Source organism: Neoarius graeffei, chromosome 3 (genome assembly GCF_027579695.1).
Source record: "Neoarius graeffei isolate fNeoGra1 chromosome 3, fNeoGra1.pri, whole genome shotgun sequence".
NCBI lineage: Eukaryota > Metazoa > Chordata > Actinopteri > Siluriformes > Ariidae > Neoarius > Neoarius graeffei.
Window position 1 is genome coordinate 119263126 of NC_083571.1, and position 12901 is coordinate 119276026.

At 42.3% G+C, this 12901-nt stretch overlaps 2 protein-coding genes across 2 annotated transcripts in view; one reads left to right on the forward strand and one right to left on the reverse strand.

The window, feature by feature from the left end:
* The first annotated feature begins 1220 nt into the window (after nucleotides 1–1220).
* nkx2.4b (NK2 homeobox 4b) lies at nucleotides 1221–3579 on the forward strand. Its single transcript, XM_060918011.1, has 2 exons — nucleotides 1221–1620; nucleotides 2655–3579. The coding sequence occupies exons 1-2, from the start codon at nucleotides 1221–1223 to the stop codon at nucleotides 3284–3286; spliced, it is 1032 nt and encodes a 343-aa protein (XP_060773994.1). The 3' UTR covers nucleotides 3287–3579.
* A 222-nt stretch (nucleotides 3580–3801) lies between these two features.
* xrn2 (5'-3' exoribonuclease 2) overlaps nucleotides 3802–12901 on the reverse strand; it is a 52486-nt gene continuing 43386 nt past the window's right edge. Inside the window, exons 29-31 of the mRNA XM_060918010.1 lie at nucleotides 8681–8741; nucleotides 5231–5372; nucleotides 3802–5044 (exon numbers count right to left, since the gene is read on the reverse strand). Coding sequence (XP_060773993.1) covers nucleotides 4982–5044; nucleotides 5231–5372; nucleotides 8681–8741 — 266 coding nt within the window. The 3' untranslated portion in view covers nucleotides 3802–4981. The remainder of the gene's footprint in view (nucleotides 5045–5230; nucleotides 5373–8680; nucleotides 8742–12901) is intronic.

The window sequence follows — 12901 nt, forward strand, 5'->3', positions numbered from 1 at the left end:
CACACACACACACACACGTCTATTTAATCAGGATCCATAAATTGATGTTGAATTAATTAGATTATTAGCAATATTAACAAAACAGCCATCATTTCTTTACCTGAAACCTGTAAAATTGTTCAAGCTTCTAAAAATGTACTAAAACTATTTATAATGGATATATTATTAATTTTTTTTTACCTGTATAAATTCTGATCGCAGCAGGATAAACTGGAACATGTAGAAGTTTTTATTGTGTCATCCTTTATAATACTACTACTACTACTACTAATAATAATTTTAAATAAATTTAAATAAAAATTAACTGACTGATGAACACTATATTTTCACTTCACTCGAAAACGAAATGTTTTTCAGCAGTGTTTTTATGGTCAAAAAAAGAGAAACAAATAAAGATAGAAACGCGTTGAGAACGGGGTTGTTTTTTGTTGTTGTTTTTTCGGACTTACTTTGGAATGAAATCCATCTCAGACTGATTTATGATTGATGTTTATTCGATGTGCTGCTCGTGTGGAGTAAAACTCATCAGAACCGCGTCGCTGCTGCTGCTCAGCCTGGGGCCATGAAACTAACAGGAGATCTGATTCTATCTATCTATCTATCTATCTATCTATCTATCTATCTATCTATCTATCACTTGTTTGTTCATTGTGGCTTTTCATTAATCCCTGAGGATTTCAGTGAGATGAAGACCAGAGTGAGGAAAACCCAGACTCTGCTCCTTTAGACTGTAAACGGTTAGAAATGCGGCCTAAATTTAACTAAACGCCCGAAGCAGGACGCGCACGCGCGCTTTTGTCCGTTTTTTTTTTAACTTCCTGTTGCTCCGCCTCTTGTGTTTGTCGTAAGGCTCGCGCGCAGTTACGAACCAAGCAGTGAGATAAAGACGGGTCTCCACCCGCCCGGAACATTTCATCCAACAGCCGAGTGACGGACCACAGCACCATCACACCCATCACTGGGGGAGTTTCTCTCCTCTCCTCCTCTCTCCTCCATCACTGGGGGAGTTTCTCTCCTCTCTCCTCCATCACTGGGGGAGTTCCTCTCCTCTCCTCCATCACTGGGGGAGTTTCTCTCCTCTCCTCCTCTCTCCTCCATCACTGGGGGAGTTTCTCTCTTCTCCTCCTCCATCACTGGGGGAGTTTCTCTCCTCTCCTCATTGCCGTGTCGGGCTGTGGGAGCGCGAGCACATCCTCCTCTGTGCGCGCGGGGGCTGAATCATGTCCCTGAGCCCGAAACACTCCACTCCTTTCTCTGTGAGTGATATCCTGAGCCCGCTGGAGGAGAGCTGCTTTAAGAAGTTTGCGTGCATGGAGGGCGCTTACCGGCAGCCTCCCCCTCCTCCTCCCCCTCCAGCGCAGAGCGCGCAGCATCAGCACCATCAGCACCAACAGCACCATCATCATCATCATCCTCAGCAGCAGCAGCAGCACGGAGTGAACCCCGGAGCTTATCACGGGCCGCACGGGATGTCACAGTTCTCACCCGCGGCGGTGGCGGGATGCTGTAACGGGAGCCTCGGCGGCGTGGCGGAGCTGCCCACTTACCCGGAGAGTGTGAGGGGCGGCGCTGCCACTGCGGCCTGGTACGGAGCGAACCCGGAACCGCGTTACGCAGCACGTGAGTTCATCCAAAACACTTCTTATCATTATTATTTTTTTTTTTAAAAAAAGCACATTATTGTATATAATGACATACTGATTGTTAAAATAAATTACTGCTGGGAAGGAAAATTAATACTTTTCTATCTTCTGATAGACACTTTAATCTCTATAAATTTGTAAAAATAAAAAAGATTATTCCCTCCTTCCTTCAAAAAAAAAAGGCCAATAGAACATTCTCTTCATGGCGCAGACCCGCGCACTGTGTTTATAAGCCGTTATTAGGCTCCAGAGCTCCTGTCTGAGGAATACAAGGCAACAAAATGTCAGTTTATTAGCCTCTAATTTGTAAATTTATAAATCAATCAATCTATATTTATAAACAAAATCTGAATTTAAAATATTCAGCATATTTTTCATATACACACTTTACAGCTACAGTTTGATGACTATAAGTTTTATTTTGTGATGCAGAACAACAGTAGTGACAGCAGCTTGGGTCCAAACCCAATGTCTAAACCCGCTTTAGATCTGAAACAACCAGGAAAGAAACCCAAAAACAAACAAACGGGAAATGTTCAAGTGTTTCTGTTCTTTATGGGACAAAACGCTGAGATGAAACATTTATTTACTCAGAAGAGAAGAGAGACCAGTCATTTTCTTTTCGTACAATTTTGATTTAGTCTGGTTAGAACAAATTGTATGTATTTTAAAAGGACGCGCACACACTTTTTTCAGTTGCCTATAAAATAGTCTTCATTGAGAACTTACTGAAAAATTATATATATTCATCCCAGAAGGGAAAAAAAAGTCTTCTTCGGTGAGAACAAGGAGGCAAATAATTCAACTTACTGTAGGAAATTCAATTAACTTTTCAATTCGAATGATTTTTTTTAGTCTCCACATTGAGTTTTATAGTGGTCTGTTTCACTCATTTATTTTAATCTGATGTTAAATCTGATGAATGCACTTTAAAGTTTTCAAACGAATCAGCTTTATTATTTATTTTATTATAAATGAAGTAATAATAATAATGATGTGTCTGTGCTGAAGTTCCCAGGTTCCTGAGCTCCTCCCCCGCGGTGAACATGAACGCGCTCTCCGGGATGGACGCCAAGTCCATGGTGACGCTGCACGCGGCTCCGCGCCGGAAGCGGCGCGTGCTCTTCTCCCAGGCGCAGGTGTTTGAGCTCGAGCGGCGCTTCAAGCAGCAGCGCTACCTGTCCGCGCCCGAGCGCGAGCACCTGGCCGCTCTGATCCACCTGACCCCGAACCAGGTGAAGATCTGGTTCCAGAACCACCGCTACAAGATGAAACGGCAGGCCAAAGACAAATCGGCGCGCGAGCCGCCGCAGCAGCATCTGGAGGGCGGGGACGCGGGCCAGCAGCAGCAGCACTCACCGAGGCGCGTGACCGTGCCCGTGCTCGTCAAAGACGGCAAACCCTGTCAGAACGGAACCGACGCACAGACATCCGGCCCGAACGCTGCTCTGGCTGCGCTTCCGCTTCCGCAACGGAGCCACACGGTGGAGTCTTTAGCGTCCGCAGCGGAAGAGCTCGAGGACATGACGGCGAGTCCGCACGCGCTGCACAGCGCTCACCTGAGCGGCCTGTCCCACCTGGACTCCGCCCTCCTGGAGTACAACATGGCCGGGTCGAACCTGCTGTACGGCAGAACTTGGTAGGCGGGCCAGGGTTTTGAGTTCGAGTCCGAGAACAACAACAGGACAGAAAGAAACGCGCGCGGGGATTTTATCAGATTTATATCCAGAAACAGTCGGAGGTTCGGAGTTTCACACACCTGCTGACTGATGGACATCCGGGAAACCAGGCCACTCACTTCCGCATCCCATCACTCACTTCCCTCTCTTCATCACATCCCTCTCTTCATCACATCACATCCCTCTGTCCCACATCACATCCCTCTCACATCACTCTCTTCATCACGTCACATCCCTCTCACATCACTCTCTTCATCACATCCCTCTCTTCCACAGCTGTTTATGAAGCTTTTTGTAAGATACTTCAACTTTTTTTTTTTTAGATGAACGTGATGCAAACTATAAAGGACCCATCTGACACCGTGAGACTTTTTGCTGTTCACATGGAAACTTCTTGTACTTTAAGAAAATCAAAGCCTTCTGAGAAAATTTAATCCAACAATAAAAACATTCTGAATGATTTGCAGATTTCTACAAGGCAGTGGAAAGATAATCCTTTATTTGGGAAATTTTACTGAGTTGGAGATTTATAGGAAGGGTTTCAATAAACATTCATATCGTGCCATGAAGCGACTGATCGGTTACACCTTGGATTCGTTTTCAAATAAATAAAAACAAAGTTAATATCTGTGAGGCAATAATGCACATTGCTGCTTTAAGAACAGTTTTATCACTTTCCCTTAAAAATGTAGAAATTTTCAGTGTTTATATTTAAAGGCCAGTTTCAGGCGATGCACAGCAGTGAGCGCAAAAATTGTGCTGACAAGAAAAGGAGAAAAAAAAAAAGCAGCCATTTTGAGGTCATTTTAGTTTTTTGGGCCTCACTCTTGGTCCACAGGCTGCAATACTATATAATTATTTAAGTTAAAGTAAAAACAGACTTGTTGCACTGCAGGCTTTATGATAACCCACCACAACACTTTATATAATTGTTATTAAAACATAAAACGAACCCTTTTAAACTGCTGCTGTCCCATCATGTGTGTATAATTATATTTTTTACAACAAACCTACATGAGGAAGTGATTTCTTTTTGACTGGAATTTTAGATGTTACATTTTGGGATATGGTGATATTTATATATAAATAAAAAACAAACAAAACCAAAATCATTTATTTAAACAAGTCTTCCAAAGAGGGAGGAATGAAGAAGTCAATTGTTGAAGTTCAGCAGCCGACACTTCTGAATTCAGATCAAGGCTGTTCGTCTATTAACCTCATTATTCCACTCATTTAAAAAACAGTGTTTCAGCTCCGAGATCTACATTTATAATCGTCCATTATGTGGAAGCTATGAATATTCAGCTCTGGATGAACACCGTGGAAAAATCCAAACTGAGCACGTTTTATACGAGGGACTGGACAGACACACGTACCGGCTTCAGTACAAAATATTCAATCTGATCTGGAACATTTGAAGGCAGGAGGGGAGGAACAAACAAACAAAAAAACCCCACACACCACACGCAGTAAGACTTCATTGGATTGTGTATTTCTTAAATTTAACAGGAATTACAAAATCAGTACATAAAAACATACTGAGTAAAACCAGTTTTTTCCTCTCGTTTTTTTTTTTTTAAAAAGAAATTAAACAGCTCACCAAAAACAAAAAATAAACAAGGCAGACACACCGATCTCCTTTAAAATCAGGTGAACGACTCAGTTCCAGTTGTAGCGCCGTGTGGGTGGAGGCACGCCGTAACTCCTCGACGAATTATAACCCTGAGGGGGAGCAAGAAACCTAATTAGGAAAAAAACAAAACAAAAAAGAAACTCCACCCACTTAAAAATTCTTCCAGCTCCGTTTACGTGCTGCAATTTAAGGAGCTGCTCATTCAACTTGAAACCCTTAGCACATTTAGAATTCAGAAAGACGTGACAACGGAGACTACAAGAATCAAAACACACCTCCTGCGGTCGGCGATCATCTCGGCGTTGCATGTGCTGCTGAAAGCCGCCTGCTCCTCCAGGAGCTCTCTGCAGGTTATGCTGATACGCAGAGACTTGAGCCTGCATGGCCCGATCCCACCCATGAACGCTGTGCTGAGGCCTGGATGAAGAAATAAAATATTACACACACAAGGTGACTGCAGTCGAGATAATCCAGGCTTCAGTAATTAATTACTGAATATTCTCACCTAGTCTGAGCTTAGAAGTACAATGTGGTGAAGCTACTAAATTAAAGACATGATAAATACTGTAACACACATTATACACGTCTGCTATATTTAGGAGTGCTGGAGCAAAATAAAATTAAAAACAATTATTTTTATTCTAAATTTAATTTAAATAGAGATTAGACCAATATGACCCCAGCCAAAAATAAATAAATAGGTTACTCAGTTTTGTTTTTTTTTTTTGGGGGGGGGGGGGGGGGGGGGGAGAAGAGAAATTAATTTAGATCCTGTAACAAAATGAAAAGACTGGAATTTGCAAGAAGTTTTTTTTTTAAACTGGAAAATGTTTAAACGAGAGAGAGAGAGAGAGAGAGAGAGACTGATTGTACTTTTTGCTGTGATTGATTTCATTAACACATTTGTACTCCATGTTTTGCTGTAAAGGGTTTAACTGAATTAAAAAAAAAAAAAAAAGCGCCATGGTTTTGTGCAAGTTAATTTATCACATATGCACATTAAACGAAGTGCTAAACACCCCTCCCCGCCAAAAATAAATATTTTAAAAAATAAAATCATCACACCCCACACAATACTCCATGTTTCAGTACTCGTATCAGAAAAGAAAAAGAGTGGCAGTGTACCATCTCTATTTTTATTTTTTAAAAATGCACCAAAACTTCTCGTGACTGCATTGCTACATGTAACGTCCCTGAAGTGTCCACAAACACACCGCGGGTGCAATGAAGACACGAGCAGTTAGACTCTGCTCACAACCCAAACCTCATGTTCATCTCAACGGTAAAGGTGTTCTGCAATGTTTTAAAAGCTGAAGCCCGAGATGAGATTCCTGCGACGTGCAATGCAGTTAACGGAGCTGGGATTGGTTTGCGGGTGGGAGTCGCCCTCATCACATACTGAGACGGCTCACTTTTTAAATCTTCAGGAGGCACTGCGACTGCATTTTCTCTCAAGTTTTTGCAGATGTGCAAACTCTTGGTGGATAAGACTGATACTGGGCCTCTTTCTTTAAAACTAAATCATCATGTAAATTTTGCTTTATTATATACATGGACTAGAATAGAATGCTTTTGTCGTCACTGCACAAACGTACAACGAAATTTTAGTTCATCAAAGGAGAGTAAAGCCGCTGTATACGTGTGCGCTGCCACTCTTGGGCACTTCAGCCTGAGGCCGTCCCACGTTAACCTAACCTGCATGTCTCTGGACTGTGGGGGAAACCGGAGAACCCGGAGGAAACCCACGCGGAGAACATGCAAACTCCACACAGAAAGGCCCTTGCCAACCACGGGGCTCGAACCCGGACCTTCTTGCTGTGAGGGGACAGTGCTAACCACTACACCACTGTACATGTACACAAAAATGAGAGATGAAAGTAACTGAAGGACGGAGCATTTTTAAGCAGCAGCTGCAGCACACAGTGCCATCACACCATTCCGAATTATGAAATAATATCCAACAGTTAAAATAGTTTCTTACTGAACAAGTTTAATTTTGGGATGCAACATGAGAGAAAATATACTCGATTAATCCTTTAATATTTAACATTTGTCACAAACAGAGGCGACTGCAAACCCGTTTTCCAGTTGTGTTGGTGACGCGGCCAATCACACGCCTTTAAATGAAGAAAGCGCGAATGAAGTTATAAAGATCTTTTGGAATACTGGACAGTATGGACGTCACTGGTTCTAATCCCAGTTATATCATTAGTCCCGTGTGAACGGACACGTACTGTAGGTTAATCGATCTAGTCTGCAATAAACACCATGGCCAAGGAGTCCTCTCGCAGAAACGGTCAGGGTTTTTTTTTTTTGGGGTCGAGTGTGAGAAGACATTAAGCCATCCAGTATGTGCACATGACCGCTTTACAGCTGGCTGTACGAGACTAACGGAAATATCAAGAGCAATTAGCACCAGATACACTAAAATTTATGAGCATCCCAAAGGATATTAGCTCAGCTTGATCAGTGCAGCGTTAGCACAATGAGCATTTCTCCTGACTGTCAGGGTCGACGAAGCCCAGGCGCAAACCAAAAGGCAGAGTCGTTACCACAGGAGCAAAAATGGTTTACAGAGAAAGCTGTATAATTTGTCTTCCCTGAGGGCATACAAGTGAAACAAGATCAGTTTTTTTTTATTTTTTGCTGGATGATGGCTGGCACTGTGGGTTTGTGTGGAAGAAACATGACATTTCAAAAATGTTTACAGACAGGAAACGGCCACTGCGCTGTGAAGAAATATTAAAGATGCCGCCCCCCCCAGTATGGGTGAACAACATGGTCGGGGGGGGGGGAATACAGGCAAAGAGTCCGATTCATGTTATTCCCAGAAGACACTTTCTGGTAGTTTCCTCCTGAGCTCAAAACACTTCATTTCTACAAACAGCAAATCTGTAACATGTGGCAATCCATAAAGCAGGAGACCCAAACTACCTCTAATCCAGGCTCTATAAGACGGTGAGGAGAAAAAGAAAAGAGGAATCCTAACCATCCCTCATTACTCAACCATGTCACAGCCTTCCCAACGCCTGCCTTAGCAAACAACTGTGGAATCCATAATCCCTCCTCCAGGTTCCTTTATGCATTTCATTCGTGTCTGTCCCGAGTGCTTAAAGGAAATGTGCACAGTCGCCACTAATAACTACTGACCTAAGGTGACACAGACCCACAATAGGCCTGGCAGGCCTAAAAAGTTGAACCCAAAAGAAGCTGATTAGTGCCTGAAGAGGTCTGGAGCCAGAATCAATGGCTGGTCTGTGTGACCGTAGCGGCGCAGCCTCCGAGGCGATATTGGACCAACAGAATTAGTGCTGCCTCATTAAGTCCTGCAAACCTCTTCAGGAGAAAAATTTGTTTAGCCTGTGCAAAATAACCAATTCCATCCTAAGCCCTCCCACAGAGGAAGCAAAAGGGAGAAAGACTGAGTAATTCCAGGAAAAAAAAAAAAAAGGATTTCTATATTCAAAAGAAAATCAGAAAAAGAGTTCTTTTGCAAGACGTTCTGATCAATTCACGCAACGCTACTGCACATGTACGAGCCAGGTGTATAGACCGACATCACATGGACATGGAATAATAAACGGGACAAAACTTTGAGGAGGAGACGAAGCGGACATGCGTATCGACACTGCGCGAGGAGCACGCGATGACCTCAAGTGCGAGTGAGGGGACGTTTAAATACGGTGAAGGTGAAATGCAGAGGTTGGATAAAGCTAGAAACTTACCGTGGGTACTGCTGGGGATGAGACGGTGGCGCATGTCTTGGAAATCCCTGCTGCCTGGAATCTATTAAGGAAGAAATATTTGAGGTCATGAACAATGGTTTCTTATAGAACAGTGTGTAAGAAATTATACTGAATGGGGCGTTAAATCAGTTGACTTCAGTTAATTTACTAAACGTAATAAAAAAAAAAAGAAAGAAAAATGGTTTCACTGATGCAATTAAGCAGGAGCGATTCGAATGACAGCAGTACCTGAGGGGGTGGGGGTTTGTGTCTGCATTTGCATTTCTTCCCCTACAAAATGAACTAAGCATTCATGTGGCGACATTGTGCCGGGCTCAAGTGCTCCAGCTCCAGCGAGGCAAACCCCTCGACAAAGGCACACTTCTTTTAAAAAAAAAAAAAAAAAAGTAGCAAGTGGCTTCAACCCAATCTCCTGTTGCCAAGGCGATAACCAGCTGCAGCGCTCAGACTTGTTTTATAGTAGAAGGCCTGGTGAGTGGCTGAGACGGGGTGGAGGGGCGTGGGGGGAGTGTACGAGACGGCATACAGGGAAGCAGGGAGTAAAGACAAGAACTTCAGTTGTCATTTACAAACATGGGTTCGAATCTGCTCGGGGGGGAGGAAGAGGAATGTTTCCATGTTTGTCGTAATCAGTTACACCTGCAAACGGACCGTTCGTTATTCTGGATGCAAATGACAGCATTAAGACTACAGCAAAGATGGCATCGGATTCTCACAGGCTCGGATCTGCTGACCAGAGGGAGAAAAACAAAAAGGGACCACCCACTTTCAGCCCAATTATCTTGTTCGCCCGAGTCGACTGTGCTCTGTATACACCCTAAAGACCGGGTTCTAATCAATTCATCCCAAATAAACCCAGACTAGTCTTAGTACAGCGGTGCAGAAAGGATCTGAACACCAGGTGACAAATAGGATTACATCAGCAATCCTGTGTAAACTGGATTCTCATTAACTTAACACAGGAATTACACCGTCCCCATTTACAGCTCATAAACACGGACATATCGCCTGCTTTTTTAACAGACCCACAGGACGGCAAGACCACTTCTCATCTCCGGTCCCTCAGTTGTACGCTGGAGAAAACAGTTGGACATTTTCAGGGTCTGAATGCTGATGCACTCTGACAAGAATGCTCATGGACCGAAGCAGTGAACTGAATAGAGCGCGTCAAAACCGCATCATTTTTATTCCCCATAATGCTCCGTTCTCACCTAATCATCAGGGTGGGAGATACTGAATGAATAGAGAGATCAATATTGAGGTCTGAATATTTACTTGTAACTAGGACTAATGGTAGACTGAGTAATTGTTAAAAGTTTAATAAACTTAACACTACCAACATCGAGTCATAAATCATGCAGTTCTGCCAGGAGCTAAAGAATTTAAAAAAAAACAAAACAAAACAAAAAAAAACCCAACAACCTACCAGTCTACAACCCCGATTCCAAAAAAGTTGGGACAAAGTAAAAATTGTAAATAAAAACGGAATGCAATGATGTGGAAGTTTCAAAATTCCATATTTTATTCAGAATAGAACATAGATGACATATCAAATGTTTAAACTGAGAAAATGTATCATTTAAAGAGAAAAATTAGGTGATTTTAAATTTCATGACAACAACACATCTCAAAAAAGTTGGGACAAGGCCATGTTTCCCACTGTGAGACATCCCCTTTTCTCTTTACAACAGTCTGTAAACGTCTGGGGACTGAGGAGACAAGTTGCTCAAGTTTAGGGATAGGAATGTTAACCCATTCTTGTCTAATGTAGGATTCTAGTTGCTCAACTGTCTTAGGTCTTTTTTGTCGTATCTTCCGTTTTATGATGCGCCAAATGTTTTCTATGGGTGAAAGATCTGGACTGCAGGCTGGCCAGTTCAGTACCCGGACCCTTCTTCTACGCAGCCATGATGCTGTAATTGATGCAGTATGTGGTTTGGCATTGTCATGTTGGAAAATGCAAGGTCTTCCCTGAAAGAGACGTCGTCTGGATGGGAGCATATGTTGCTCTAGAACCTGGATATACCTTTCAGCATTGATGGTGTCTTTCCAGATGTGTAAGCTGCCATGCCACACGCACTAATGCAACCCCATACCATCAGAGATGCAGGCTTCTGAACTGAGTGCTGATAACAACTTGGGTCGTCCTTCTCCTCTTTAGTCCGAATGACACGGCGTCCCTGATTTCCATAAAGAACTTCACATTTTGATTCGTCTGACCACAGAACAGTTTTCCACTTTGCCACAGTCCATTTTAATGAGCCTTGGCCCAGAGAAGACGTCTGCGCTTCTGGATCATGTTTAGATAGGCTTCTTCTTTGAACTATAGAGTTTTAGCTGCAACGGCGGATGGCACGGTGAATTGGGCTTGCTCATTGGGGATAGATTAGGGATAAAATTAGCTCATGTTTAAGTCGTTCAAATTCTGTAATGTAAAGCTGCTTTGCGACAATGTTTATTGTTAAAAGCGCTATACAAATAAACTTGATTTGATTTGAATTGTGTTCACAGATAATGTTCTCTGGAAATATTCCTGAGCCCATTTTGTGATTTCCAATACAGAAGCATGCCTGTATGTGATGCAGTGCCGTCTAAGGGCCCGAAGATCACGGGCACCCAGTATGGTTTTCCGGCCTTGACCCTTACGCACAGAGATTCTTCCAGATTCTCTGAATCTTTTGATATTATGCACTGTAGATGATGATACTGTATGTTCAAACTCTTTGCAATTTTACACTGTCGAACTCCTTTCTGATATTGCTCCACTATTTGCCAATACATTTCAAAATGTCTCACTTTCGACATTTGATATGTTGTCTATGTTCTATTGTGAATACAATATCAGTTTTTGAGATTTGTAAATTATTGCATTCTGTTTTTATTTACAATTTGTACTTTGTCCCAACTTTTTTTGTAATTGGGTTGTATAATAAAACAGACTATACTTAAAAAATAAATAAATAAATAAAATACTAGAATTAACTCCAGGAATCTTATCTACTCAGTATTCCTACTTTTGTTGTCACAGTGAGGCTAGCGCTCCTCCCCCCCCATTTTCGAAAGCTGAAAATGCAGCATTTGAACAAATCCCCATCTTCGGTATATGCATATGTGCTTCAATTGTGACTTATAGGTTCGACATGAACTCCAGCAATGCAACTTGATTTGAATTCAGTACAATTTGTACCCAATAGCAGCAACAGGGAGAAGGAGTTTCCTCAACACTCTTATTAGAACTTAGCAGAAAAATCCACAGCTGAAAATGTTCAAAGGAGAACTAAAGGCAATTTTTTTTTTTTACCATCAAAATTCTCTCTCATTTTATTAAATATAGGAATGCATTTTTGATCGCTATTTTGTCACTGCTATAGCAAGTGTTTGAAATATGCTCTGTAATATATATCAGTCCATATGTCAAAGACCTGTGCGAGACATCGTAGGACAGAAGTAAAACGTACAGCGGGAATCAAAGTGACCAACATCTGCCAACGTTGTCAAAAGACGTGCACGCCCTCTTTCGAATGCTGACGTAATCACGCCGGAAGTTTTCTCTGCGTCTGAAATCGCTCCCTACTCACTATATAGGGCACTGTATAGTGGGGACGCCATTTTGTAGTGCTGTCCGAAACCTTAGTGAGGATTATGTGGGAAACGCGCCCTGTATAATATGTATTTCTCACAAAAACACACGCATGCATTTATTATTTTGAAAACCCACCAGCCGCCTGATCTGGCACGTTTTAATTGTGCGACAGTAATGACGTAAATACCAGCGTGACGGACTCGTCTTTATCCTGCCGTCTTTCCAATTCTTCTCTACTCCACTCCACGTTAGTTCGAAGTCGTATGGAATAATCTCCATCACTGATGCAGCTGGCAAATCTAGAAATTAATCTAAATCGGAATGATATGGTGATCTGGCCGCTATGTAAACAGTTTTCAAAACGGCAGCGCTGACGCTCCACATTTGAAGTCTCGCACAAGTCTCGAAGATCACGCGGATAAGCGACGCCTCCCGTGGACCAAATGAACTACATTCAACATGGCTAAAAACCAGAAAAGGCTGATAAGTGTAATATGATATGCCAATACGAGTCACGCTATAAGGTTAATAAAACCGAAAACAATTAAATAACACGTTAAGAAATAAAGCAAGTTTAAAAATGACTTCAGTTCCCCTTTAAGATCCTGGTTCTGTTA